Source organism: Molossus molossus, unplaced genomic scaffold (genome assembly GCF_014108415.1).
Source record: "Molossus molossus isolate mMolMol1 unplaced genomic scaffold, mMolMol1.p scaffold_m16_p_3, whole genome shotgun sequence".
NCBI classification, from domain to species: domain Eukaryota; kingdom Metazoa; phylum Chordata; class Mammalia; order Chiroptera; family Molossidae; genus Molossus; species Molossus molossus.
Window position 1 is genome coordinate 27,783,489 of NW_023425366.1, and position 26,577 is coordinate 27,810,065.

At 50.8% G+C, this 26,577-nt stretch overlaps 1 protein-coding gene across 3 annotated transcripts in view; it reads left to right on the top strand.

Moving 5' to 3' along the window:
- Nucleotides 1-26,577, top strand: part of ANKH (ANKH inorganic pyrophosphate transport regulator) — a 120,780-nt gene that overhangs the window by 84,916 nt on the left and 9,287 nt on the right. For all 3 annotated transcript variants that reach the window (XM_036278680.1, XM_036278677.1, XM_036278679.1), the window contains 4 exons: nucleotides 4,020-4,190; nucleotides 6,721-6,855; nucleotides 9,007-9,099; nucleotides 13,139-13,234. In XM_036278680.1, the coding sequence (XP_036134573.1) occupies nucleotides 4,020-4,190; nucleotides 6,721-6,855; nucleotides 9,007-9,099; nucleotides 13,139-13,234 (495 nt within the window). The remainder of the gene's footprint in view (nucleotides 1-4,019; nucleotides 4,191-6,720; nucleotides 6,856-9,006; nucleotides 9,100-13,138; nucleotides 13,235-26,577) is intronic.

The following is a 26,577-nucleotide window of genomic DNA, read 5'->3' on the forward strand; positions in this document are numbered from 1 at the left end:
TTCTTCCACCAAGGATGCCGCATGAACAATTTCAGCAGAAAATTAGATTTAACTCCTATAATCCATAAATTAGACATAGTTCCTACATTTAGGAGTTTATGAGAATGGTTTCATCATAGAGAAGGAGGTTAGACCGATTTCTAAGCTCCCTTCCCAATTCTCAGTTCCATTCTGTGGCCAATTCCATGCTCTTCTCCCTGGTTTTCCCATTGTACACGCGAGTCCTTTAGCCATCGTCTGAAATAATCTATCGAACCATCAGTCCCTCCCTGGAGACCAGGAGTTAGATTTCCAGGTGAATTGCATTTACTCCATGGATCACAATGAAAAGTGATTGAAATTCATTCCTGCTGACAGTGTGTGCACCTGTGTGCACACACACGCGCACCTGGACCCACAGCCATTTTCCTTCTCAGTTTTAAACCTGGTCCCGGTCCTTGCCTATCAGGAGGGCTCCCAAGTTCAGACTGAACGTGTCTGGTTAGTAGGAGCCATGGAAGCTGGATTCAGTTGGCATCTGGTTTCGGTCTATTCCTGGTGAAGTAGTTATTTTAAGCCTTATTGTTTGAGTTCCTAACACAATATGGTTGGGGGAATAAATTCGATGTTTATTCTTAAGCCTTTTACTGCCACAACCCACCCTCAGCTTCATCCCTCTTATTACCTGAGAGCATTTACTAAATTTGGTAATGAGTTAATAGATCGTAGACAAAGTGCTTTGTTTTCTTTTTTGGTCTATTGATTTTAGAGAGAGGAAGAGAGAGGGGGAGGGAGAGAGAGATCGATTTGTTGTTCCATGTATTTATGCATTCATCGGTTGATTCTTGTATGTGTCCTGACCCAGGGATCAAGCCCACAACCTTGGCACATGAGGACAATGCTCCAAATAACTGAGCCACCTGGCCAGGGCTAGGCAGGGTCTTTTGAAATATGACTTTGGCATAGATAGATGGCAAGGAATCACCAGGGACAAAATGAAAATAGTTTATAATGTTTTGAATTGCTGTGGCAACTCCCTTTTTAAAAGTTTACTAAGTTAATTGCTTTTACACAGTAGTACAGAAAACCTCTTGGTTTGGCTCAAACATGCAGTGCGTTTCTGTGCCACTATTATTGTAATAGTCCTGTGTTCCAATTATGTTGCTGAGGGATTTATGAAACATGTTGCTGTGTTTGTTTAATGTTGATCACCTGGCCATTCCTAGGTTGCTCGTTATTAAAATGAGAATTCTCTTGAGGTGCGGGACCTGCTTGGGACCTCCAGTCCCCTAACCTTGCTGCTAAAATCAGCCCTTCCCTTCTGAAGTCATTGAGAACCCATGGGTCTGGGCCGACACCTGGGAACCACCCTGGAACATCCCTCTTCATCACCAAACCTTTCCAGTTTTAATCCCAGACTTTTATTTCCTGCCCTCCTCTCCCCATCTCTGCTGTGCTCGCCCTGGTCTGAGGGACCTCCCCTCCACCTGCACTTCCTGAGACGCCTCCCAACTCACCTGCCCCTTGCTGCCCTGGCTCTTCTCCATCCTTCCCCTTCGGCCACGGTGACCTGTTCTCAGTGAAATCCAGTCACCTCATCCCCTGCCTAAAACCTGCTTTAAAGTTGCTTCCTGGTGTTCATGAGGTAAACGCCAAAGTCCCGATCGTAGGCTGCAGGTACTGAAGACGCAGGGACCCTGCTTCCCCTCCAGCAGGCGCTGTCCTGCACCCTGCACTCCAGCTACAGGTCCTCCTTTGGGGGCCTCGGTGTGGCCCAGCCCGTCCTGCTGGGGTCTTTACCGGCATCCCTCTGCCCAGAAGGTAGTGTTCTGCCTCAGTTCTCCCTACCTCCTTCTGAATCCCCACGTCCCACCCGCCTGCTCCTGCGGAGGCTGTAGGTCTGACACCCCACATGGGGTACCCTCCCACACTCCACAGCCTGGCTCTCTAGCCATCACCCTCTTCCCTTCACAGGCCTTGTCCCAGTGTGTCAGTGGTCACTCGCTGGCATCCCTGTTTGATCAACATTTCTGCCTCCTCTAAGATGACAGAATCTGGGACTGTGTGATTTCTCGCTGACTCCCCAGCACCTGGCGTGGGGCCAGCACATAACAGGCTCCCCCTGGGAAAGTCTTCACCACTGAGACAGTAGGTTTCCCTCAGATATTAATCCGACATTCTTTGATTCAAAATTGTAGTTCCGGATTGAAATTCAAAGGCTCGAGGCTTATTTTAAATTGACAAATGATACACTCCACCATGAAGATGGTAAGCACTGTGATAAGTATTGGACTGTATGACGTCACTGAAAGGACGGGAGAGGCTGCCAACGTCTTCACCTTGACCCTGGGAGCATGACTGGCCGAAGGCACCCTCCTGTTCCTCTGTCCCACTCCAGCCCGATTCCGTGCCTGTGGCTCCCTGTTCCTTCAAGTCCAGCTCCTCCTCCTTGGTCCTGCATGGCTGTTCTGATGGCCCCAGGAGCCTTCCTGGGCTTGGCAGAGGGGTTGGCCTTCACCTGTTCATTTTGCATACACGTTTTCAAGTCTGTAAATGTGATCATCCCAGTGTACACTGTAGGTCTGCATATGTCCAGTGTTACGCCTGCTGCAGACACACTGGTCTGAGTTTCCGTGTTCGGGCACCTTAGAGGCCTCTGATTCACTGGAGAAGTACATGGGCATCCTGTTGCCACACAGAACTCTCAGTCTCCTGATCCAGACGTGGTGGGTTCTTCACAAGGCTTCCGCCCGCTGGTCCCTAGTTTCTAGTTAACATGAAGTGGTTCCACTGGCAGCAGTTGGGGCGAAGCCACGGCACCTCCTCGCCCATCACTGGCGCTGCTGTATGAAGAGTGAGCATGAGCGTGACTGAGCGTTGCCCCACTTATGACCACTCACATCACCCGTGCTGCGGGCAGCCTGGTGTGTCCACATGGCCCCGCAGCACCGCTGCCCTGCATCCCCCTAAGGACATTGGTGCCAGGGTCTGCCTCAGTCACCGGGTTTGAACGACAGCCTAGGCACAAGTGCCAGCCTGTGCTATAAGCACATCACCCCTATAGCTAATACTTTTATTTCGTTCAGACACGTGTCTCTGGATCACCCTGCTTTTCTGTGGTCACTATGGCAACACATGTACTCATCCAGTGAATCACGCTCAGTCTCCAGCTTCTTGTGTGACTTTCTGTCACCCCTGATTCCCTGATAATGCAGTGACCGGGATAAGTCCTTTGGTGAGAGTCCCTCGGTGGGGGTGTATTTCACATGTCTGTCAGGTGGTGGAGGTTCGGCTCTTAAGGTTGATGTAACTCAGGGACATCCCCCCTCACCCATTACCCTACTTCTGCACTCAGGACACCTCAGGGGTCTTTCGAATGTGTGGGTCCCAGGACTCTGGATAGAGGCGGGGCTGCTTCTCATATTTCTGTAGGACAGGGAGGTTACATACATTATTACATTTACTTTAGAAACTTTACTATGATTTATATCCCTCTTGACTATTTCTTTTACATCATCCATTTTTATAAATTACTACTTATAATTTAGCTTGTTTTATAATAACTAATATTGGTGCTTTTGCATTTTTAGTGAATTCCGTCTTATAAACACTAATATCAACTTTTCTGTATCCTGCTGTCATTGATCACTGTGTGTGTGTGTGTGTGTGTGTGTGTGTGTGTGTGTGACCTATGTCCGCAGGTGTGGATTCGTGTGCATGTCAATATCCAGCCTCAAGAGGGAAAAACTCTACTGTATCTTTGGGGTCTGGGTCTGTAGATATTTTCAGCGATAACCTTAACCAGACGTGCAGTTGCCTTAAGAGAGTCCTGGTGGTGAATATACCAGAACGGTCCTGTGCTCGCCCGTGACTCCCAGACGTCTGACCCGAGTTCTGTGAGAGCAGCACGGAGCCGCAGCCGGTCTCCTCTCTCTCTCATCCACGTCAGGTTTCACTCAGAACTCAGTCTCGTCGGGCGCAGCGCGGGCCGTGCTCTGGCTCCGTCCCCCCTCTGACTCGTCTCCCCTCCCCCCCTGCAGGTCGTCTTCGTGGCCATCTTGCTTCACAGCCACCTGGAGTGCAGGGAGCCCCTGCTCATCCCGATCCTGTCCTTGTACATGGGCGCCCTCGTGCGCTGCGCCACGCTGTGCCTGGGCTACTACCGCAACATCCACGACATCATCCCCGACCGGAGCGGGCCGGAGCTGGGGGTAGGTGCTCAGGGCGCCGGCCTGTCTGCGCTGGGAGCTCCCCTCCCCTCTGTGAAGTGAGAAGTCGGTGTAGCAAGCACACTGGCTGAGATGTCAAGTGCAGGGCCTGTCCACAGGGACAGACAGATGGAAAATTCATGAACTCGAGATGGAAGTGACCTTAGAGGTTGCTCTCCAGCCTCCTTATCGTCTGGATGAGACTGAGGCTCCGTGAGTCACGTCAGGCAGCAGGGACACGCAGCATCAGTGGCTTTGCTTACTCTCCTGTCAAAAGTCAGCCCTTCTGCAGTCAGCAAGGACTTTAGCCCCCGTGGTGCCTTTGAACTCACGTTTGATTGGTTTTCATTTACCCTGGGGATCCAGGCCCTGGCCCTGCCTGCCGTGTTGGCCAAGCACAGTCGCTCATTCGGGCAGCTTCTGTGGAGTGGGAAGAGCATTTAGTACCACAGCGGGGAACAGAACATTGTAAAACGTGGTCCCCACAGTCAAGCAGCTTTACCTCCCCTTCGGCAAATAAGACCAATAGAGAAGCAACAGACATGAACCCAAGACAGTGCGTAGATGCAGGGAGAACACATGAGCCACCGAAGCCGAGAGGAGGAGGAGGTGATGGGGCTGAGGCGCCCCCCTGATGGAGGCGGAGCTTGGCCTGTGCCTCGAAACTTGAATAAGATACGAGCAAGGTGTAATCTTACACCAACGACCAAAGCCGCCTTTTCATCACAGGTGGACACAGTGTCTGATTAACACGATGCTGACCTTTTCTACCCTTCGGTGTTAGGCATCGTGTGGATTTATTTCCGTCTATAAGGCAGAGGTGCACGATTATATGGAGCCCTGAATCAGTCACCACCCTCCACCCCTGACCCCACCTTGGACCACGTGTTGCTTGTGTCATGTGAGAGCATTGATTGCAGTGCCCACTTACCGCAGTTCCGGGTCAGGCCACCAATAAAACCCAAACTAGTTATTTCCATCCCAGGAACAACCACATTACATTGGTCTTGACGGTATCACTCCATCCCTGAACATGCAGCCACCAGCAAAGGGAAGTAGATAAAGCAGCTGAAATGGTCCCATGATGTAACTTCCACCCTCACGAAGAATCAAAACCAAAGTCAAATCGTGAAAGCCAGGCTAAACATAGGACGCACCTTTGCTGTAGAATTCTCAGCGTATCACACTTTCTTTACCATGCTTTTATTTATTTATTTTTTTTTATCCTCACCCGAGGATATTTTTCCATTTTTTATACAGATAGAGTGGGAGGGAGAGAGAGGAACAGAGAGAGAGAGAGAAACATCGACGTGAAGAGACACATCGAGTGGCTGCCACCCGCACGACCAACCAGGGCCGGGGACAAACTTGCAACCGAAGTACGTGCCCTTAGCGGGAACCGAACCCGGGTCTCTCCGGACCGCAGGCTGACGCTCTAACCGCTGAGCCAAACTGGCCAGGGCTACCATGCTTTTATTTTACTTATGCTTCTGAACATTTACAAGACTTCTGTTAGAGCTTTGAGAATAAGATCCTATGTGGGAGATGGGTATAGTGCCCAAATAAGTAGGCACGTTTGTGAGCTGATTCCAAAATACTTTTTAAAAATTACCATAATTTTTACTTAAAGAGTTACCTCTGGGGGGGTAGGGGCAGGTGGAAGAGGGTAAAAGGCGCTAAATGGTGACAGAGGAGACTGGACTTTGGACAGTGAGCACACAATACAATGTGCAGATGATGTCTTGCAGAATGGTACACTTGAAACTTACATAATTTAATTGCCCAATCTAACCCCAATAAATTCAACTTTTAAAAAACAGACAAAAAAAAGTTACCTCTTACTGACATGGCTTCCAGCCAGTCGGCTTGATGATCTAAACAAAAACTAATTTCCGGTTTATTTCTCGGGCCATGCAGTTGGTTTCTGCCTGGGTTAGAGCTGCCCTGTTTGGAAAATAGCGGTTTGGAGCCCTCAAGGCTAAATGTGTGTTTTGATTTTACGGTAGCTTGCCAACTGTCTGAGTTCATTTTATTTTCATTGTACATTATATTTTAATTCCACTTGGCTTGTCTACAGAGGCTTTTCCGTATATTATTTTTAGGTATGGTGAACTGACTCACCATTGACATCAAAAAGAAAGGCTTTGACTCTGAATTGGTCTTTCCTGTTCTGCGTCCAGGGTCTAGTGAACTTTTGCCTTCATTTCTATTTGTTAGATTTTTATTTATTTATTTATTTATTTTTTCCATCACCATATATCCCCTTTATGCCCTCTTTCACCTCCCCCTCCCCTCCCCCACAATCACCACACCTGTCCATGTCCACGAGTCCCCTCTCTCTTCCGCTCGATCCCTTCACACCGCCCCCAGCACCACCTCCCCAGCAGAGCTGTGTGCGCGCTCTCTACCTATGGGTCTGTTCCCACTGTGCTTGTTAGTTCAGTTTGTTCCTTAAATTCCACATATGAGTGAAATCATACGGTTCCTATCTTTCTCTGTCTGGCTTCTTCCATGCCCGCGTGTCTGGATGCAGGGAGACGCAACAATACGAAAGATGCTGAGCTTCTGGTGGCCGTTGGCTCTCATCCTGGCTACACAGAGAATCAGCCGGCCTATCGTCAACCTCTTCGTTTCCCGGGACCTTGGTGGCAGTTCTGCGGCTACGGAGGTAGGCAATTCCTGGGGATGTGGGCACTGGTCGCCTTGCAACGAAGGGGGGTGGGGAGGCCGGTTGCAGATTTGTTTCCAGTTCATCTTGGGAGCTACAGTAATTCTGCGAGACTAAATTATATGACACATTCGCACTAGGAAGCCAGGAGGATCTCATTCAGTGATTTATAATCAAGTAATTTTATATCTTTATGAGTACAAAAGAAAACATCTCATCCGTCCTTCTCCATGACCATGTGAGGAAACTGAGGCCAGGACACCAGGTTCAGGACACAGAACCGGCAGGAAGCTGGGCCAGTGTGAGAACCCAGAGTTTCCGACTCAGGCCCAGTGGCCTTGCCCTTTCTCCGTGGAGTGAGCATGACGCCCCTTCACTGCAGTCACGGGGGACAGTGGAGGAGGCCAGGCATCTGCAGAAGTGAAGATACCCGGAGGGATTCGGGCCGAGGCTTCCGTCGGACCCACCTGCTTCGCCTGTGTTTCTCTGCCCTCCTGCACCTACCAGCCGACCCATCCTGGCTTTGTCGCTCCTCGGCAGTCTGCCCTCCTCCGAATGAGGAGCTCACCCACAACTCAGGAAATTTACCTGGAGACTGGCAGCTACTCCAAAGAAAGAGTTGGATCACTTTCTCCACCTTTCAAGCACGGCATGAACAAATAGCATGACTTCGTTTGTTTCCTCCGCCGCCGCCCTCTGGAGACGGATCCTGCCTCTGCTTCACGGGGCCGCGGCTGCTCCGTGGGCCTCCCGTGTACACACAGCCCTGACTGCCCGGTCAGCGCATCGCCAGCCTGGGGGTTCCTGCCAGTTTCCATGTCCTGGGAAGCAGCCCATGTTGGCTTGGAAAGAGGAGCACATAAGTCACAAGCAGAATGCTTTCTCTTGCCTCAGTGTGTTCCTGGATTCTGTGTTTTGAATCATATCATCTTGGGTGGCTTCTGGAACACAGCAGCAGTTTTACTTAAATGCCGCAGTCTCAATTGCCCAGTAAAAAGTATGCGCCCCCATCACCTGTGTGCCGGGATCCCATCTTCCCCTTAAAATAAACGAGGCAGCGTCTATGTTAGAGCCGTTTCTCAGCTGACCTCGAGGGCACGGAGGCACAGCACGCGGGGTACAGATCGGGTGTTTGCGGATCATCTATGTGGGCGTCGGCATTCATGTACCTTTGTCTGACTCCTCACAGCCCTGTGCTGTGAAGGGTGTTGTGAGTCTCCCGGGTCTGCTGGAGGAACGGACAGGGGTGCCCGGCAGGTGCACGCTGCACACGGCCAGCAGGTGAGGAAGAGGAGGTTTGAAACCAGGCTCACCTCTTCCAGCGCTCTTTCTCCCCTGCCAGTGCCCACAGCACGCTGCCGGGAACGCCTCATGTTCCTGGAAGGGCCGTTGTGTTCCTCAGACTCCACGAAGTGCTCCTCCGCTGCTACCTGGCGGGAGAGCTGGACACTGCAACATGTGGGGTCAGACGCTTTGTTTTCTTCTCCTTCCTTGTCATTCACAGAAAGAAGGAAACCGACTTTCATAGAACATGTTTGGCTTCCTATAAGAAATAGTTGTTAAGTTTTCTTAAATGAAAAATAAAAATTGGGCTATGCTGCCTGAACAGATTGGAAGTGAGTTGAGTCAGAAGGAGAGAGTACATAGAGCCGTGGACAAACGCGTACCATCCGTCACCCTGAGGGACGGGCTGGGGGCACGGAGGAGGATCCTGAGCAGACTGTCCAGAGAGCAGAGAGGGCTCAGACTCACACTGGGAGACTCAAGAACTGGGCGGGACCAGAGGCTTTGATTTGGTTCTGTGGAAGGAGCAAAGATTCTGGAGTCTGGACCTGGGCTGACGTTTTGGCTTCTCGAGCCAGCGATCTGCACCTGGGCCTGTTTACCGTTGGATTGTGGAAACCTAGTCCCGTATTCCTGGTCTCGGGCTCTCCCAGGGCCCGCGCATGCCACGCGGGGACACAGTGGAGCACCTGCCCTTCCTCCCCCTCCCAGGCTGTCCTGTGTCTGGCCGACGCTTGTCACCCGTTGTGGAGTGACTCGGCAGCGGTGGTCACACCTGAGACAGCTTGCTCCGCCACGTGGCAAATGGCAGCTCCAGGAGATGCCTCTGCGAATGCCAATGCTAACTCCCTGGCTCTTCTCTTGTAGGCAGTGGCAATTTTGACAGCCACGTACCCTGTGGGCCACATGCCATATGGTTGGTTGACGGAAATCCGTGCTGTCTACCCTGCTTTTGACAAGGTGAGAGCCTGTGCGGCGTGGTGTCTGAAGCACACTCTTTGAAATTAGTGTTTGATAGACGGGGATCTCCAGTAAGGAGCATTGATGTTTCCTTGTCGCACCCCCTTGGGACAGTGAATGTGATGTCGGGGATGGTGAAGGTAACCGTGGGATATTCTCTCAGAAAATGACAGAGGCAAATTTAAGCTTACCTTGATGCTGAGCCTGTAATGCCTCCCCAAACTGATGTTGACATTCAGGTTAATCTTATTAGAAAGCATTGATTTGCAAAATGGAAAATATACTCTCAAAAAAATGAATACATTGGATTTTGTTTCTGCATTTTTTGTTTTTTGTTTTCTTTAAGTTAAACTAATACTGACTTCTTAGCAGATGTGAAGGTAGGAGTGTGTGCACGAGCTCGCAAGCGCGCGGAAGTCTTTCGGGGTGCGGGGCCCATGCACGCTGCAGGTGTCTGTGCGGCAGGCTTGCGTCCACGTTGGGCTGGGTGCAGCAGGCTCACTGCAGCGGAAAGCCACTGTGGACAGCAGCTCTGTCCTCCTGCTGCCGACACAGCCCAGGAAGGCACACAGCCCTGTGGACAGGTAGCCTTTGCTGGGTCAGGACTATCCTCTAAATGTCTATTTCACTAAGCGTAATTATCTGAACCTAAAACTGGTAGCCTCTTATCCTAAAACAAATGTTTAGCAACACAGACCCCAAAAAAGAAAGTGTGCAATGTTCTAAAATAAAAATATAGGTAAATCCCTGGCCGGTTTGGCTCAGCGGTTAGAGCATTGGCCCGCAGACCAAAGGGTCGTGGGTTTGATTCCAGTCAAAGGTGTGTACCTTAGTTGCATTTCATCCCCAGCCTTGGTCAGGTCGTGCGGGAGGCAACCAGTCGATGTGGCTCTATCACATCAATGTTTCTCCCTGTCTCTCTCCCTCCCTCCCTCCCACTGTATCTGATGAAAAGTAGAGAAATGTCCTCAAGTGAGGAATAAAAACAAACAAACAAAAAATATATATAGGTAAGAAGCACACAACCTGCCCTGAGATTCTTAATAGCAACTCTTTGGCCTTGCATTTCTCTAGAACTAGCTCAGAGCCATTGCCAATGTCACTTTATCTCATTTTAAATTTATTTTTTAATTACAGTTGACATACCATATTATCAGTTTCAGGTGTACACTACAGTGATTAGGCATTTGTATACCTTATGAAGTAATCACCAATATCGATTTATCTTATCCCAGAAAGAACCTTGGGAGGCAAGAAGAGGAAGCTCCTGCCCCAGGGGTCCTCAGCAGACCACCTGCCTCTATTCCCAGGCCCGTCCTCACCCATGAATAGCAGCCCACCTCAAACGCCCCTGGGACTGCACCACCGCCTGAGCAGGGTGGAGGTGTTGCCCAGAGCTCTTTCCTGTGTGCGGAGCTTCCCCAGCTGACCACAGTTGGACGCCCCCGTCCTCCCCCCACCTACTGTAGACATTCTTCGAAATGTCAGGATGCAGAGCGTCTCTTAAAATGCATTTGAGTTCTGCTTCCCAGGCCTTTGAGAGGGGATTTCAGAGGCATGAGGCATGAGTCACTTGCAGGAGAAAGCGGACAGTTTGTGTTTGAGTGGGTTTCATCCAATCTCCCGATAGAAATCATTGTCCTCATTGCAAGGAACATGTATATACAAGTAAATCCTAGAAAACCAAAATGGATCTAAGTCTTCTTGCTAAATTTCCAGCTCTCGGAGAACACGATTGTATAGTAAAACTCAATGAGAAGAGCAGGTACTGAATGCTAGGTCCCCCTGGCCATGAAAGTCTCATCTGAAATTGTTTTTGACTCCCTTGAAATAATAAAACTTAACAATACACTGTACAGTTTTTCTAGGAGCATCCAAGGAAAGCATGGTTTCACTCATGATCACAGAGGGCGGGGCGTTATGGGAAACCCTTTAATGAGCGTACCTCTAGCCGGAAACTGGAGTTACTTACTCAGAACCCGTTCCGTGCCTCACCCATTGTCCCAGGCATTCCACCGAGCTGCCCCGCCGTGGGTGTGAATGCGCCTCTTCACCCAAATCTTAGACACCTCTGTGTGGACTTCCAGAATGTGCCCCTCTGACCGTTGAAATCCTTAGCCTCTCTGTGGGTTGCAGAATGCGAGATTTAAAATTTCTCACATTGCCCTGGCCAGTTTGGCTCAGCGGTTAGAGCATCAGCCTGTGGTCCGGAGAGACCCGGGTTCGGTTCCCGCTAAGGGCACGTACCTCGGTTGCAGTTTGTCCCCGGCCCTGGTTGGTCGTGCGGGTGGCAGCCACTCGATGTGTCCCTTCACGTCGATGTTTCTCTCTCTCTCTCCCTTCCTCTCTCTTCCTCCCACTCTATCTGTACAAAAAATGGAAAAATGTCCTCGGGTGAGGATAAAAAAAAAAAAATAAAAAAAATAAAAAAAATAAAATTTCTCACATAACTTCTGATGGTTCTCGCTCCATATTGAACTGGGAGAGTTTTCCGCTTGTACAAATTCTCTCTAATGTTCAGTTGTCATCTGCGAAAGAGCAGGTTGCTGAGCAGATTGGGCAAACAATACAAAACATAGATGCCAGTCTAGTGATATGTACTTGCAGAAATACTTGCTAGGTTAAAAATAAAAGTGCACTTGAAGGAGCTGAGGCATGTTCCTGTCACCATGGCGATGTGTGCCATTCTCTCTCGTGTGGCTGCTTCTCACTCGGCCCACCAGGGTTCCACCCCCACAGATCCCTGGGGTGAGTGCAGATGCACAGGTGTCCTGCTCACTGTGATTTGCCCTTTGCCATGGCAGCAATCTCTCCTTCAGAAAAGCAGGTGTGCTCTAGAGATCGGAAACAAGAAAACGTCGCCTCAGCCAGCATTTGTGCTGGTGGCATGTGCCAGGGGGAGGGGTGGAGAGATTACCTTAGCCTCTGCAGTCAGGGCAACATCAGTAGTTCTCCTCCCAGTGGAACCTGCAATATCTCTGCGTGCATGTCTTTCATCGGCTGGATGCGGGAGTATGTTTCCGTTGGTCTGCTCTGGCACCAATGGGATCCGTAACGAGGCAGGAACTGTTCTCTGCTGGATTTCACCGTGGGGCCAGGCGCTCGTGTGGCCTGGGTCATGTTCACGCTCAGCAGTGGCACTAGGGCCTTGGCAAGGCTCGGCGTCGGGCTGTGTAAGGAAGCATCTGAGCCATCTGCGTCATTTGCTTAAAATTCCTTCAACAAAGGCTTTTGAGCACTTTTGGGACTCAGGAAAGATTGTGCTGAGGTGCAGGAGCTAAAGAGATGGGTGAACACACGGTCCTCGATTTCGGAGAGCGAGCCCACTCCCCACAGGGCTCTGACATGAGCCCCTGAGTACGGGCCAGCGCACCGAACCTGACTTGGGGAAGGGGGCCAGAGGCAGTCTGGAGGGAGTAGATCAGAGAGGCTTTAAGAAACGATGGGCGGTGAAGATGATGGGCCTTGAATGAAGGGTGTTTCTTGACCCCAGAAGATCCAGCGGTGGGGGAGGAGGAACAAAAGGACAGAAACCTGGACGCACCTGGTGTGTTAGGGGAAGAGCAAGAGGTTCCCTTTGGGGTTCAGGTTGAAAACTCATGGCCGGAAAGTGGGTCTGGGTTAGGGCAAGCAAAGCCTTGAATGCCCAGTCCAACTAATAGTCTGTTTGGTGGGGAGGAAGGGCCCAAAGGTCACTGAGAAGGGCCAGGGCATTCAGGGAGATGCCCACAGTGGCCAGGAGGGGACACACAGGGCCGAGGCCCTGGGCTAGCTGGGTGGGTGCCCAGCACCAAAGGGAGGGGGACTGATTCAGGAGACACTGCCCTGTGTTCATTCTGGAACTCCCTCTGGTTACTGGTCACGTCCCGAAACCTGACAGCTGTCAGAGAGAGAGAGACTCAAAGTGACAGCATCTTCCAAGCTGTCACTTGAAATCTGTGCTTTAGACACATCCAATAAAGCACAGACGAGGTGCTCTTTGGGATGCACGTGTGGTCAGCCACAGACCCGGTCACCATTGCTCCTTTCTTCCCCCCAGAATAACCCCAGCAATAAGCTGGTGAGCACCAGCAGCACGGTCACGGCGGCCCACATCAAGAAGTTCACGTTCGTGTGCATGGCCTTGTCACTGACGGTAAGGAGAGACCCCCCCCCGCTTTGTTTTTGGAAAAGGAGAGATGGTTATATTAAAAGGAGATGTCATGTATTCCATAATGTGATGTTATGCTAGATTCATTAACAGTCTCTTCAGAACCTTTTCATCCCAAAATATGAACGATTGTTATTTGAGGAAGTCCTTGAATCCAGGAACAAAGGGTGTTGGTGTTTCTTGGGACTTCGTGCATATTGAAGAGAGGCAAACTTTACCTCTAATTTTAATCATACTCTTGTCTTGCGGAATAATTTCCAGTCCATTTTTGAACATCCAGAGTCAACCGTGTTACCCTCTCTGCCCCTTTTCCAAACATAATTGGTGATGCTTTGATTTCCCCGGTTAAAGTTCCTTTCCTGATTACGTCGATGCTGATGTATCCTGCTTACTTATTGGTCACGTACTGATGGAGCACCTACGGCATCCCCAGCTCTGTGCCGTCAGATGCGGCTGTGAAGGGGTGTGCGTCACTCCGCGCCCCGGCAGGGCCTGTCACTGACGGCACAGCCTTAAATAAACAGCGCACGTCCTTCCTGTATCAGCCCCCTTGGCAATTCAGACATAGAAGAAAATGTTCAAAAACATGGGGAAAATACGCTCGCTGTAATCCAAAGCATACGGTATGTAATCTAAGGCTATTGATAGCACTTACCAAAGGCAGCAAAAAAAGACATACCGTTAGCACAGCAGCTTGCGCTGTCGACTGTGCCCTTTGGATGGAGACGAGAAGAGGAGGAAAAGAAGTACGCGTCTATCGGACTCTGTTCGCTTTTCCTTGATTGTGGTGGTGGTCCACGTTTCCTGTTAAGCCCTGTAGAAATTCTTCGTTTAGCTAGTGCAGTATGAGTGTCCTGCCGAAATGCCCGTGTGTGCAGTTCTCATCTAAGTGACGGATAACGGGACCTATGGCAGCAAGAGGTATTGGGTTCTGCTGGTGACAGGGATGCAGTAACAGTAGCCCTTCTTACCATCATCACAAGAACTATTTAGCATGATGAGTCCTGGCAGTGGTCCTTTAAAATCAAGCCCTGCATATGTTTTAAACTTTTAATGGGTTTTTTTTCAAAGTCCACAGCTTAATATTGGATGTATTTGATCCAACACCTGAATAGATTATAGGTAACAAGGGCAACACAGGACAACTAGCCCATCACTGAGTGCCACTGAGAGCCGATGATCTTGTGTCCTCAGCTGCCCATCACTCCAACCCAGCCCCTCCCACCTGTCTGTCTCTATGAAACTGGGGGGTGGGGGGGGGTGCTGGAAATATGTTCCAGTGGCCCCTGACCAGAGGGATTGCTGGTAGCATGCCTGTTGAGTCAGAACAGGTCACCCGTGCAACCTGGCTCGCCGTTTGCATTATTTCTCTCTGTGGTGTGCACATTTTTCCACAATCCCCTAAAATATTAGCAAAACACTGAACAACCTTGAGTCTTTTTAAGAGTATTTTAGGAAAAACAGAGACATTTTCTGTGCCAGGCACAGACCTCAGCGTTTGGAGACCGTGTTAAATGATGGAAAGTCGAAGGTAGAGCTGATGGGGATGCCAGGTCTGTGACTTGGACCTCATTCGTGTAGCGAGCTGGACACTCTGGGTCGTTGCTGGCTCAGCAGCCCAGAGCCTGACCCGCTCTGCCTCCGTTCCCTTCGTGTAATCACCTTCCCACCGCTGCAGTTGAGTTCAGTGGGGAACTTGGCCAGATTGGGTTAAAGGATGTTCCATCTGTCCTTCAGCTCACGGGCAATGATCTGTGCTTCCAAAACAAGTACAAGTTGATTTTGAAACGATCACCACCTAAGATCTAGAAAAATGTTTTGGTTTCCCACGTAGAGGTTTTATTACTTTAGTTATTCTAATGCTACCATCCGTAACTAGAAGTATCTGAGGGAGATTTCCACCATGAAAATAGAGACCCAGAATCCTCAGTGGGAAAGGAACTTGGAGATGAGCTAGTCAAGACCCATCCTATTTTAGGAAAGGAAATGACTCAGAGAGCATGAGCGACTTGCCCGTGGACCAGCCTTGCAGGCTGGTTCTCCGGGGCCCCTTCCTCTGCGGTGCGCTCTGGTCAGCGAGCAGGAAAGATGCGGGGCCAGAGGCTCTGCTCCAGCACCTGCCGCCCTGCCTGAAACGGAGGTTTTGTCAACACTGGAAGCAGTAGGAGATGAACTCGCAGCTTGTGACGTGTCTCCCATACATTATCCTTATAATGATCAAACACCTTGGCTAAAGGGATTATGGGTTAAAAGATGCATAAAAAAATGTGAGAGCTATTTTTTTTCCAAATTAAATCTTAAGCTGTCACTGTAATGTAAACGTACCTTTTTTTTTCATCCTCATCCGAGGACATTTTTTCATTTTTTGTTCACATAGAGTGGGAGGGAGAGAGAGGAAGAGAGAGAGAGAAACATCGACATGAAAGGTACACATCGAGTGGCTGCCACCCACACGACCCAACCAGGGCCAGGGACAAACTGCAACTGAGATACATGCCCTTAGCGGGAACCAAACCTGGGTCTCTCTGGACCGCAGGCCAACGCTCTAACCGCTGAGCCAAACCAGCCAGGGCCGTACCTTTTTCTAAATAAATTTTTTCTTTATTGATGTTAGAGAGAGGGAGGAAGGGAGAGAGAGATAGAAACATTGAGGAGAGAGAAAGAAACATCGATGAGAGAAAATATTGATTGGCCACCTCCTGCATGCCCCCCACTGAGGATCAGGCCCACAACCTGGGCATGTGCCCTGACCGGGAATCGAACCAGCGACCTCTTGGTGCATGGGTCAATGCTCAACCACTGAGCCACACTGGACTGGCTGTACATACCTTTTTGTGGCACTTACCATATTTATTCTTTACATCTATGGCTCCTCCGAGGCTGGGAACTTCCCAAGCAGGGTCTGTGACTTAGTCACTTTCGTCTCCAGGGCCCTGCGTAGAAGGTGCACACACAGTAACCAGTCAGCAGCCGCGTGAGTCCGTCAATACGTAGCTGTGAGATAAGGATCAGAAGGGCGCTGATGGCATCCCCCTGGTGGGCGACAGTTTCCTTATTTATACTCCATTTGTATCCTCTTTTTAAAGATTTTAAGAGGTTCTGTATTCTTGAGTCTATTTTTTTTTTTTTTTTTTTAAAACATTTTAGTGTCAGGAAATGAATGAGCAGAGGTCAGAAAACACTCCGGAGCGTTTACTCCAGGGGACAGACTTTCGTACTGAGGACGTGCTTTCTGAAGGGTCCACAGCTTTCTGTGCGTCTCCTGGGCTCCCGCACCGTCGGCTCTGCAGCCTGGGCTGCGGAAGGGCTGACCCCGTGCGTCGTGCGGACACTCGGGGTGCGTCCGGCCAGAACAGCACGCCGCCTTCCCACTCTTAGGCCCTGGCGCGGTGGGCTCAGCTCTCCCTCTGCCTGTGGAAATGCGGGGGTGTCACAGGCTGCAGTGCATGTTTATTCCCCATTACAGATTTCTCTCTTGAAGGCAGGCTGTGGGTCCTACTCCAAAACGGGGTTCTTCCCTCATCCTCTTTCTCATCCAGGAGTTCTTCTGAACCACGTGGCTTTAAGAAAAGCAGGAAATGTCTTCTCCCCAGTTGGAAGGGGAGGCGGATTGAGGGGTGCGGAGTAGAAAGGTAGGATTTCCCATCAGCAGCTTGTTCCCACTGCTGCCGGCAGCCTCTGGGAAGGCTGGGCGGCTGATGGCAGACCACCTCGTGGTGGGGGCTCGGGCACAGCGAGGGCAAAGGCCAGCTTCAAAATGGGAGAACTGTCAGGTGAAAATGAATCCCCCAACAGCAACAAAGAAGGGGATGTCATGCAAATCAGGGCTTAGCAAGGCGACTGCAGACTGACAAGCTGCCGTTCGGGGTGAAGGAACACACAGCTGGAAGTATACACAGATTAAGTGGATTTGGAAGGACAGCTTCAGATGGCACGCTGCCATGGGGAAGTTTCGGTGTGGCCGCCGCACAGAGGAGACCTTGCTGACCATCGCGATCAGGAGGCAGGACCGCAAAGACCTGGGCTGTAGCTGATTTTGGGATCAGAAGCAAATGGCCAGTTTTGCCCTGAACCTTCTGGTAGAGCAATGGTCTCCATCGCGTACACAGCATCGCGTACACAGCTTATGTGACTTACGTAAAGCGCAGTGATCCTCAGTGTGTCTCGGAAAGCCACGCGACTCTAGTAGATAACTGATGACCACGGACGGCGGGAGGTGGCAATGAGCTCGCCATGAGAGGTCAGGCACAGCACTCCTTCCTCTGGGAGAGAGGAATTGGTGACGGTTCTACCGAGACTCGGCCTCTCGTAGATTTCTTCCTGGACTCCAGATGTGGAGGCAAAATAGAACCCACGAGTCAGGGTGGGCTGTGTCCCCTCCACAGCCCTTTTGGTGGGGAAGACGCTTCCTCAGGACAAAGTGGACCTCTCTGCCCCTGAGGCAGGGCCAGTCTGGGGAGCGAGGAGCCTGCTGCGGATTTCACCAGACTCGCCAGAGATCGGCTTGCTCAATTTACCAAGCTTGCCAACTTACCCCAAACATGTTTTTCTAAAACACTTTCTAAAGTTCATAGCAAAGCATGTTGAACGGAGAAAGTTTAACAGCTTTGGATGATTTAGTTGGCCAGTTTCTATGTTGACTTCACAATGGCAACAAATGGACATGTCAAGGACACTTGGTGTTTTAACTGCTGCTCTAGTTTTGGAGAGCTGTTGCCAAGAGAGGGCGGCCCTCTGTGGAGAAGAATCCACAGGCTTGTGCCGACGCGGCGCCCGAGCCCTGTTTTACAGAGAAGAAATGGCGTCTTGATGGATGTTGGCAGGCAGAGCCAGCAGGGTACTTCTGTGCAGAACAACTTACACAGCCATACCCAGCCCCCTTGGGTGCTGAACCCAGAAAGTCAGGAGGGGAAGATAAGGGTCAGGGGAAAGGGTGAGACTGGACGTCAGGGAGACGGAGGGGAGAGCAAGTCCGAAGGAGAAGGGGGAGATGATGGGAAGGAGAAGGAGGGGGAGGCCGAGAGTCAGAGGGACATGGGGCAGAATGGCAGGGGTGGGTGCAGACAGATGGGAGAATGGGAGGCCCCCACACCCTGGAGCCTCGCAGCCCAGGTCCCTGCCAGCCCTTCCAGCAGTACCCAGTACTGTAAACTTTGGAAGAGGTAAAAAGAGACAAGTTTTTAAGGTATCAGTAAATTTGACAAATTGCTAGTTATCCAAATGGATTCTTCCATAGGTTGATTTTTGGTGAATTGTCCTGTTCAAGAGGGCAGGTGTGGAGTGGGAGTCTCATCAGGCTTCTTTGGAGGTGGCTTCATGCCCTCAGACTCGGGTTATGCCAAGGTCATGGGACTCTGCCAGCATCTCCAGTATCCCACTGGCCTCCCTCAGCTTCAGCAAATGGGGCTGCTTGGTGGTGCTGGTGGTGGTGCTGGTGATGTCAGTGCTGGTGCTGGTGGTGCCGGTGCTGGTGGTGCTGGTGCTGGTGCTGGTGGTAGTGATGATGGTGCTGGTGCTGGTGGTGCTGGTGCTGATGGTAGTAATGGTGGTGGTGGTGCTGGCGCTGGTGGTGGTGCTGGTGGTAGTGATGGTGGTGGTGGTGCTGGTGGTGCTGGTGGTGCTGGTGCTGGTGGTAGTGATGGTGGTGGTGGTGCTGGCGCTGGTGGTGGTGCTGGTGGTGGTGGTGGTGGTGGTGGTGGTGGTGCTGGTGCGGGTGGTGGTGTGTGTGTTGCCGTCACTTGGGCAGAGAGACAGGAACCTGCAGTTATGCCATCAAGCTACAGTGCTTCCCACAATAGGATGCAAAGTCTGAGGCCAGTGGCTGTTACTACTTAAGGATCTGGTTCTATTCTTTTTTTTTTTTTTTAAGTTAAAATAGGTTTTTACTCTGGATCTTTCTGAACTTTGCTTTTTGATGTCAGTGGGTTGTAAAAAGGGAAAGTGTGAATTTACACTCAAACCTGAATCTTCTGTTCTGATTTTTATGGGTTGAATTGTGTCCACAAGAAGTGTGTTGATGTCCTAACTCCAAGTACCTCAGAATGTGGCCTTGTTTGAAAATAGGGTTAAGGTGAGGTCCTGGTGGGTGAGGTGGGCCCCTCACCCAATATGATGGGTGTTCTTCTGAGAAAGGACACTTGGACTCAGGCGGGCACACAAAACGCCATGTGAAGATTGGAGTTACTCTGCCCGAAGCAGGAGATGCCTGGGACAGACCCTTCCCTGGCCCTGCGGAGGGAGTGTGGCCCCGCCGACACCCCGCAGCTTTGAGACGATACTGCCTTCTGCTGTTGTTCTGAACCACTGGCTGTGGTGTGTTGTCATAGCAGCCTTAGCAAACTCACACACTGGTGCTTCTGAGAGAAAGGGGTCTTCTTGTCATTCACGGTCACATGGATTGATTAACCAGATGTAACTATTCAGTTGACTTATTTTTAAATTCTCCATTTAGTGATCTGTAAGACACTTCTGTTGTTTTATCCCATATCCTCCACGGGATGATCTGAGGAGAAGGTTTCCTTAGAACTGTTTCCATGTGGTGCCTGCGTATATGTGGTCCCTGCGTGTACGTGGTCCCTGCGTGTACGTGCTGAACTGCCTCTTCGCCAGCAGCTTGGGGAAGTGGCGTAATGGGCGTCACAGCATCCGCTGGAAGTACCTGTGCTAGACTTAAGTTACTTTGCTTTTTGGTTTCAGTCTGCTTTCCATCCGTCCGATAATGCCAGGTACCACAGCCAGGCCCTTGCCGAACCCACTGTCACTTAATTCTGAGAAGCCAAAACACGTCCCTAATTCTCAGGGAACAGTCTGGTAGCGGGAAGTCACAAACTGCTGTGCCACAATAATGGCAAAGTAACTCGGTGGGGATGAGCTCACAGACGTCCAGGAATTGTACTGTATGCCTTTCTGTGGCTTTTTTTAAAATCATTTTTGTTGGTCTCAGCTGAAAGATAGAACCCATCTGGGAGCATTTTCCTTCTAATGAGCACAGTACTGTGTAGGACCGGGCCTCAGATGCTCGCCCAGGCCCTCCTGACAGTACCCACGGCAAGACGCTGGGACCAGACACAGCTGTGGTGCCTGGGGCTCCCGGTTTCCGGGTTCGGCGCCTGCTCACACCCCCAGGTGCGTTGGACTCTGACCGTGAGCATGGTCCTGGGGGCCTGAAACTCTCAATGTCGTATTGATTTACATCAATTCGGCAGGTGGGGAATCAGCAGAGCCCTAGTCAAACATCTCAAAATAGTTTTTGTAAATCATCTCAAAATGTGTCAAGAAACACCCAATGGACTGTTGTGCGTCAGGAAGTACGTGGAGTGACACAAAGCACCCGATTAGCATGCTAAGTGGTCATTTTGGATGTTCAATGAAGCCAGAAACCATTAGAGCCAGGAACAAAAGGAAACAGTCCCAAAGCCCCTGGTCCCACCGAGGCATCGCCTGGCTCTCCTCCCCCATGCTCCGAGTCGCCTGCACCTGCAGCCAGGCCACGGGAGTGACCTGGAAAGTCAGGCCGCTTCTAGCTCTCTGACACACAGTCTTTGCTGAAAACATTTTTTATTTTTATCTTCGGGAGTTTATGACCACATTTCCATCTCTGGGTCAGACGGCCTACTTGTTCAGGCACCGTGAAACCAACACCATGAACCGTGCCATGAGGTGATTTTGGGGGTCTTTTTTGACCTTCTGAGCCCAGGGCAAGGCCCCAAGAACCACGATGAGATGCTGAGAAAAAGCACATGTGGCCAACAATAGTGCCTAGAAGACCTACTCGCCTTTAATCAGGTGCCAGGAGGTTTCCAAGGGCCTGTCTCAAATCCTCCCTAGCCAAAAACAAAACAAAACAAAACAAAACAAAAAAAGAAGTTTCTAGAGAGCCACGGTGCACACGCTGGAGCCAGCACCTCTGAACTGGGGACGGGTTCATGTGCCCTGAATGTCCCTGGGGCCTCGTGCACCCGACTGCCCTTGGGAAGAGAGGGCCAAAAAAGAGGGATTTAGCCCAAGCTTGAGTTCAGGGCCACATGGCACAGTGTTTATGGGTGTGGGCCTTGAAGCCGCAGGGCCTGGGTTCAAGTCCTCGCTCCAACGCTCCCCACCTGGGTGGCTTTGGGAAGATCACTTAGAGCTATTGGCCTCAGCTTCCCTAGCTGCCACATGGGCATGAGAAGAATAGTCGCCTGTTAAGACTTTTTAAAGGATTAATAGCTTACATAGCGCCAGGCATGGCGGCTGTTCCCAGACACCTGGGATTCCGAGTGAGGCTAAGACAGCTGTGTCTGTGAATGGTATAATGGATGCCAGTGAACAACTTTATGAATTTTTCAAGTTATATATACATATAATACCCTTGTTAAAAAGTCAGCCTCTTGATACAGCTATTCCTCCCTTCCACAGAGGACCTCACGCATGCACACACACAGGCGCAGGTTTTTCTCCCTGAGGCGTGGGAAGCTCTCGGAGGTCCCACCACCCTTCCTGTTGGTAGCCTCCAATCCCGGGGCAGGCAGCATGCACTCCAGAGCGTCTGCTGATTAGGAATGTCCATTCCCCACAAGCTGCAGTGAGCGCAGCAAGAGAGAAAATGGTATATTAGGCTTCTGGTTTAGACGTCCCATAGGTCTGTGCACGCCAACCAAATACTGGCATGCCAGTGAGCAGAGCTTAAGCCACACGTGTGCATTGCCCGAGTGATCGAAAGCCTGGCTGTGGAACAGACACTTTCAAGGAGATTGATGATGCTGAGGGGTTCTCTGTTCAGGGGCACAGCTCCCCAGAGAAGAACACATACATATTTATTCCTGCAGCATTCTACACATGCTTGAGCCCCCACGGTGTGCCAGGCTCTGGGACCACCACAGTGGCAGACCCCACAGGCCCTTGTCGTGAGGAACGTGTAACCGCGGGGAGAAGACGGGCAGTAAGCGTGCGCTGTGGCTTTGGGCAGCGTGCTCGTTTCCTGTGGCCACTGTGACAAATTTCACAGCCAATGGCTTAGAACAACTGAAATGTACTCCTGCCGGTTCTGGAGGCCGGAAGTCAGTTCCGTTCAGTGGGCCGAGACTGAGGTGTCAGCGGGGCACACGCCGTCCAGAGGCTTTTAGAGAAGAATCCCTTCCTTTCCTGCAGCTCCTGGTGGCTGCTCGCATTCCTTGGCAGGTGACCCCGGTCTCTGGCTCTGTCCTCACGTTGACTCCTCCGCTCTGTGTCTGCATCAAATCTTCCTTTGCCTTGATCTTGCAAGGACACTTGTGTGCTTTTTGTTTCTTAATTTTTTTTTCTTTATTGATTTTAGAGAGAGAGGGAGAGGAGAGAGACAGAAACATCGATGAGAAAGAACATAGATTGGCCACCTCCTGCACGCCCCTCACTAGGGATTTGGCCTACAACCTGAGTGTGTGCCCGGATTGGAATCAAACCGGCAACCTCTTGGTGCGTGGGTCGACGCTCAACCACTGAGCCACACCGGCCGGCGTGCAAGGACATTTGTGATGGTATTTCGGGCCCACCCAGACAATCCCAGCTGAGTCACAGGTGCTTTGGAGAAAAAGCAAGGGAAAGGCAAGAGGGGGAGGGAGATGCCGACAGGTGGTCAGGGAAGGCCCCCTGAAGGGCACGTTGACAAGTGAGCAGAATGTGCAGGAGCGCAGCAGCCCGGCCCTCCCTCTCGTGTGTCACCCGTGACCCGAGGAACTCACCCCAGGTTTGAGTGGCACCTCAGTGCATGTTCCCCAGCACTGCTCCCCTCCTTTCTGCTCAGTTTCTCCCTCTCCAGTGTCAGCCTCTCCCCGCTCACACCTTTACGTATATTTAAGGCTCCCAACTTTTAAAAAATTGAAGAAAATACAAACATCATGTCTTTATCCTCAGGCAGACTACATTTTTCTCTCCTTGGCGTTCAAACTTCTTGAGATAATTGCCTGCAAACACCCTCGCTCACCCTCCTGCTGCTGTCTGCCAAGGCCACCTGCCCCTCCCGCAGGAGCACGGGGCCCTACTTTCTTCCTAGATGATTCCTTTGATTTGCGTCTTTGCCCCTCCCATGTTGTCTCCCCAGAGCTCGCAGAGGGGGTCCCCACTGTCTCTGCGCCAGCTCCAGGGGCACCCGGGTCTCCTGTTCTCTCACATGCTGGATGCAGCCGCTCCATCCTCTGCTCACACCCTTGCCCTCGGTGACACAACCCTCCCCGGGTTTTCCTTCTTCCTTTCTGATTTTTCCTGCACAGGCTCCTTGGTGGGAGGCCCCTGTCCCTCCCTCTGAGTGAGCCCCAAACTCTGTCCTAGAGACCTGCCTCCTGACACCCTCTTTCTGCAGGGCCTGGATGAGGACATGGTCACTGTCTCACACAGGAGTGGCCATCTCCTCTTGGACATCAGACGACATCCATTGAGGGTGTTTTCTTGGTCCCCAGCTGCCTGAGATAAGCCTTGTCTAGGGGAGACTAGGGTGGAGGCTGCTGGAAAGACAGGAGGGCGACTGAGTGACCTGCAGACACACCCCACCTGCCTGGGCCCTTGAGGCCAGGAGGCGAGTAGATGTCACCCAGGGGTGGAGGCCCCTGCAGAGTTCAAGGTGAAGATACTTAGTATTTAAAACATTTTAGTCCCAAAGCTTCAGGATTGTAGGCCTCAGAGGGCCCCGGCCCACAGGGAGGAAAGCAACAAGTGGCATGTCAGAGAAGGGAGCAGTGGGAAAGGGCACCGCAGTCCATTTCTCGGTGACACGCCGCGCCGGTCCCTGTCAGTGAGGTGCAGCTCCTCCAAGGTGTGTTCTACGCCGTTCCCACGAGCATCCATTGTGGCCCAGCCTCCCCTTCCTGCTGACCGCGCCCATGAGCTGGCACCCGGCCGTCAGGGCAGGGGCAGCACACGCCTTACTGCACACTGACCCCGTGTCTCCAACAAGACCGGCCTGTTTGAGGCTTTGTTTTCCTGGGCGGCCCCACCCCGGCCTCCTCTGAGACTGCCTCCTCATTGTTCACATTACCTAGAAGAAGATGACTCCCTTGTGCCTGCAGGGGGGACAGAAAGGACCGAAGGTGATACCTTGAATGAAAAGCTCTCTCATCTGGTGCCCCTGGGGACGCAGTGTGTACCAGTGGGCCCTTCTGAGTCCCCAGGCCCTACCCTTTACCAACAGGGTGACCTGGGGCAAGTCACACGGCCCTTCTAAGCCCTGGTGTCCTCCTTGGCAAAGGAGCAAGAAATACTCTCCTCCCAGGATTCTTATGAGAGTTGAATGACGTAACTAATGGAAAGCTCTTGGTGTATAATAATCGATGAGAGGTAGTTCCTTCCCACTGACCCTCTGCCCTCCCTTCACACCTCTCCAGAGCTTGAGACTGGCCCCCAAAACTCTACCTAAGCCCTCATGATAAAATGACAGTACAGATCCACAGTGCACCCTTAAAACAATTAGCACATGACAGAGCACACTGTGATGTTGTGAGCAAGTCCCACTTTTTTTTAAGTTTTAATTGTGGTCAAATACGCCTAACATAAAACTTAGCATCTGAACCATTTCGAAGTGTCCAGAATCGTGTATTCACCTTGCTGGACTGCTGTCACCACCATCCATCTGCAGGGCTCTTTTCATCTTGCAAAACTGAAACTCTAGACCCATTGAACACTACCCCACCCCCCAACCCCCAGGCCTCTGGTCCCCACCCCCAGCCCCCAGCCCCCAGCCCCAGCAAGTGCCAGTTTGACTGTTAATGATCAAGGAAAAGTAAAGGCTAAACAGATGCTGCATTTGAGCCTTCTAAATATTCTTCAAATAGCATTATGAATAAGAAAGAACTAAACATTCTGCTGAGAGATGAACCGGGCAGAAGTTTGACAACCCGAGCGCCCTCTGCAGGCATGGTGCATGGCACCCCCTGCTGTTTGAAGTGTGTTCTTGTTTTCAATCAATACTTGGCCTTCCTAGGAATTTAGCATCTTAGGTTATGAAGGAGCACGGCATGCTCTAATGAAGTATACTGGCAGTTACATTAACTCTAAATGATAGTTGGGGTGATTAAGTTTGCATATTCTTTAAAAGTAACTGATTTTAAAGCTGCATCTGAAGATGTTAACTTTTTATCACTAAATGTGTTATAATAGTGATCGCAGCAACTCTCTCATGGAAGTATTCCAGATACATGTGTAACAGTGGTTATGACAGTCAACAAGCCACATTGACAATATTGGGAACTATGTAAACACTTGCAATATGCTTATCCAAGCTCCCTAGATTAACTGGTAGTCAAGCTCTGTTCCTCTCAGTAATAGAGGGAGTGAACTGATATTTCAGCCTGATAAAATGTTTACCTGCCCGATCTTACATAAAAAGTCCCCTGCATCTCCTCACTATGTATTATTGTAATAGTAATAAATATTGTAATTATATATAGTGTTATATATCATGTATTACAATATGTATGATTATAAACTGTAATAACAATGACCCTTCCTCAGAAAGTTTTCCCACCTATGATTTTCTCCTGTGCTGTGCAGCCCCGTCCTCTGAGTAAGACGTCACACGTCCCTGTTCTGAGCACATGTGAAGATTGACAGATAGAGGAGTCTGTTATTTTTAAATGTTTTTCTGATAAGGAAAAAGAAATACATGTTCTTTGTAGAAGACGGGGGAAGTCCAGAGGAAAATAAAATCAGTCCTAATCTCACCACCGGCAGACGGCTTCCCCGTTAGCATTTATGATGGTCCCAGGAAACCTTTTGCAGTAATGGCGTAAGATCGGGGGGTCGCACTCACCGTCCCTGCATGGGTCGCAGCGCTTGGGCAGCCCGTGGGGCCACAGGCACGCGGTCTGGTCACCCGAGAGGCGCTGAGGAGCTGGCACCAGAATGTAAAGCAGCGTACTCACCAAGCGCACAGTCCAGAGCCAAGCTGTAACCACCTCTTTGTAGGCGGCATTGTTGAGGGTTAACCACTGGTGTACCCAGTGGGAGACTTAAACAGCTGTAGAGCCTCTCTTTCTAAGTAAAAGCTCCAAATAAACACGATGTCCAGGGCCAGCTGTTTTAACTCAAAACAGCTGCATGTGTTCTACTTCTAGCTGCAGGGGACAAGAGTCTCTGACTTGGTGTGACCCTGGTTGTGCGGGGTCATGGTGGTAACGCTGGGTGGGAGCGTTGGGAGCTCGGGAAGCCCCGTCTAAACCGGAGCTCTTGGCAGTGCTCCTTCGTGGAAGGAATCCCCTCCTGCCGGGCAGCAGTAGCTGTGCCGCGGTGGCGGGGTTGTTGTGTGCTCTGAGTTCAAATCCTGACAGAGACAACTGGCTTCTTCAGATCCCAATCCAGAATTCTTGGGAAAGAGTCTGGGA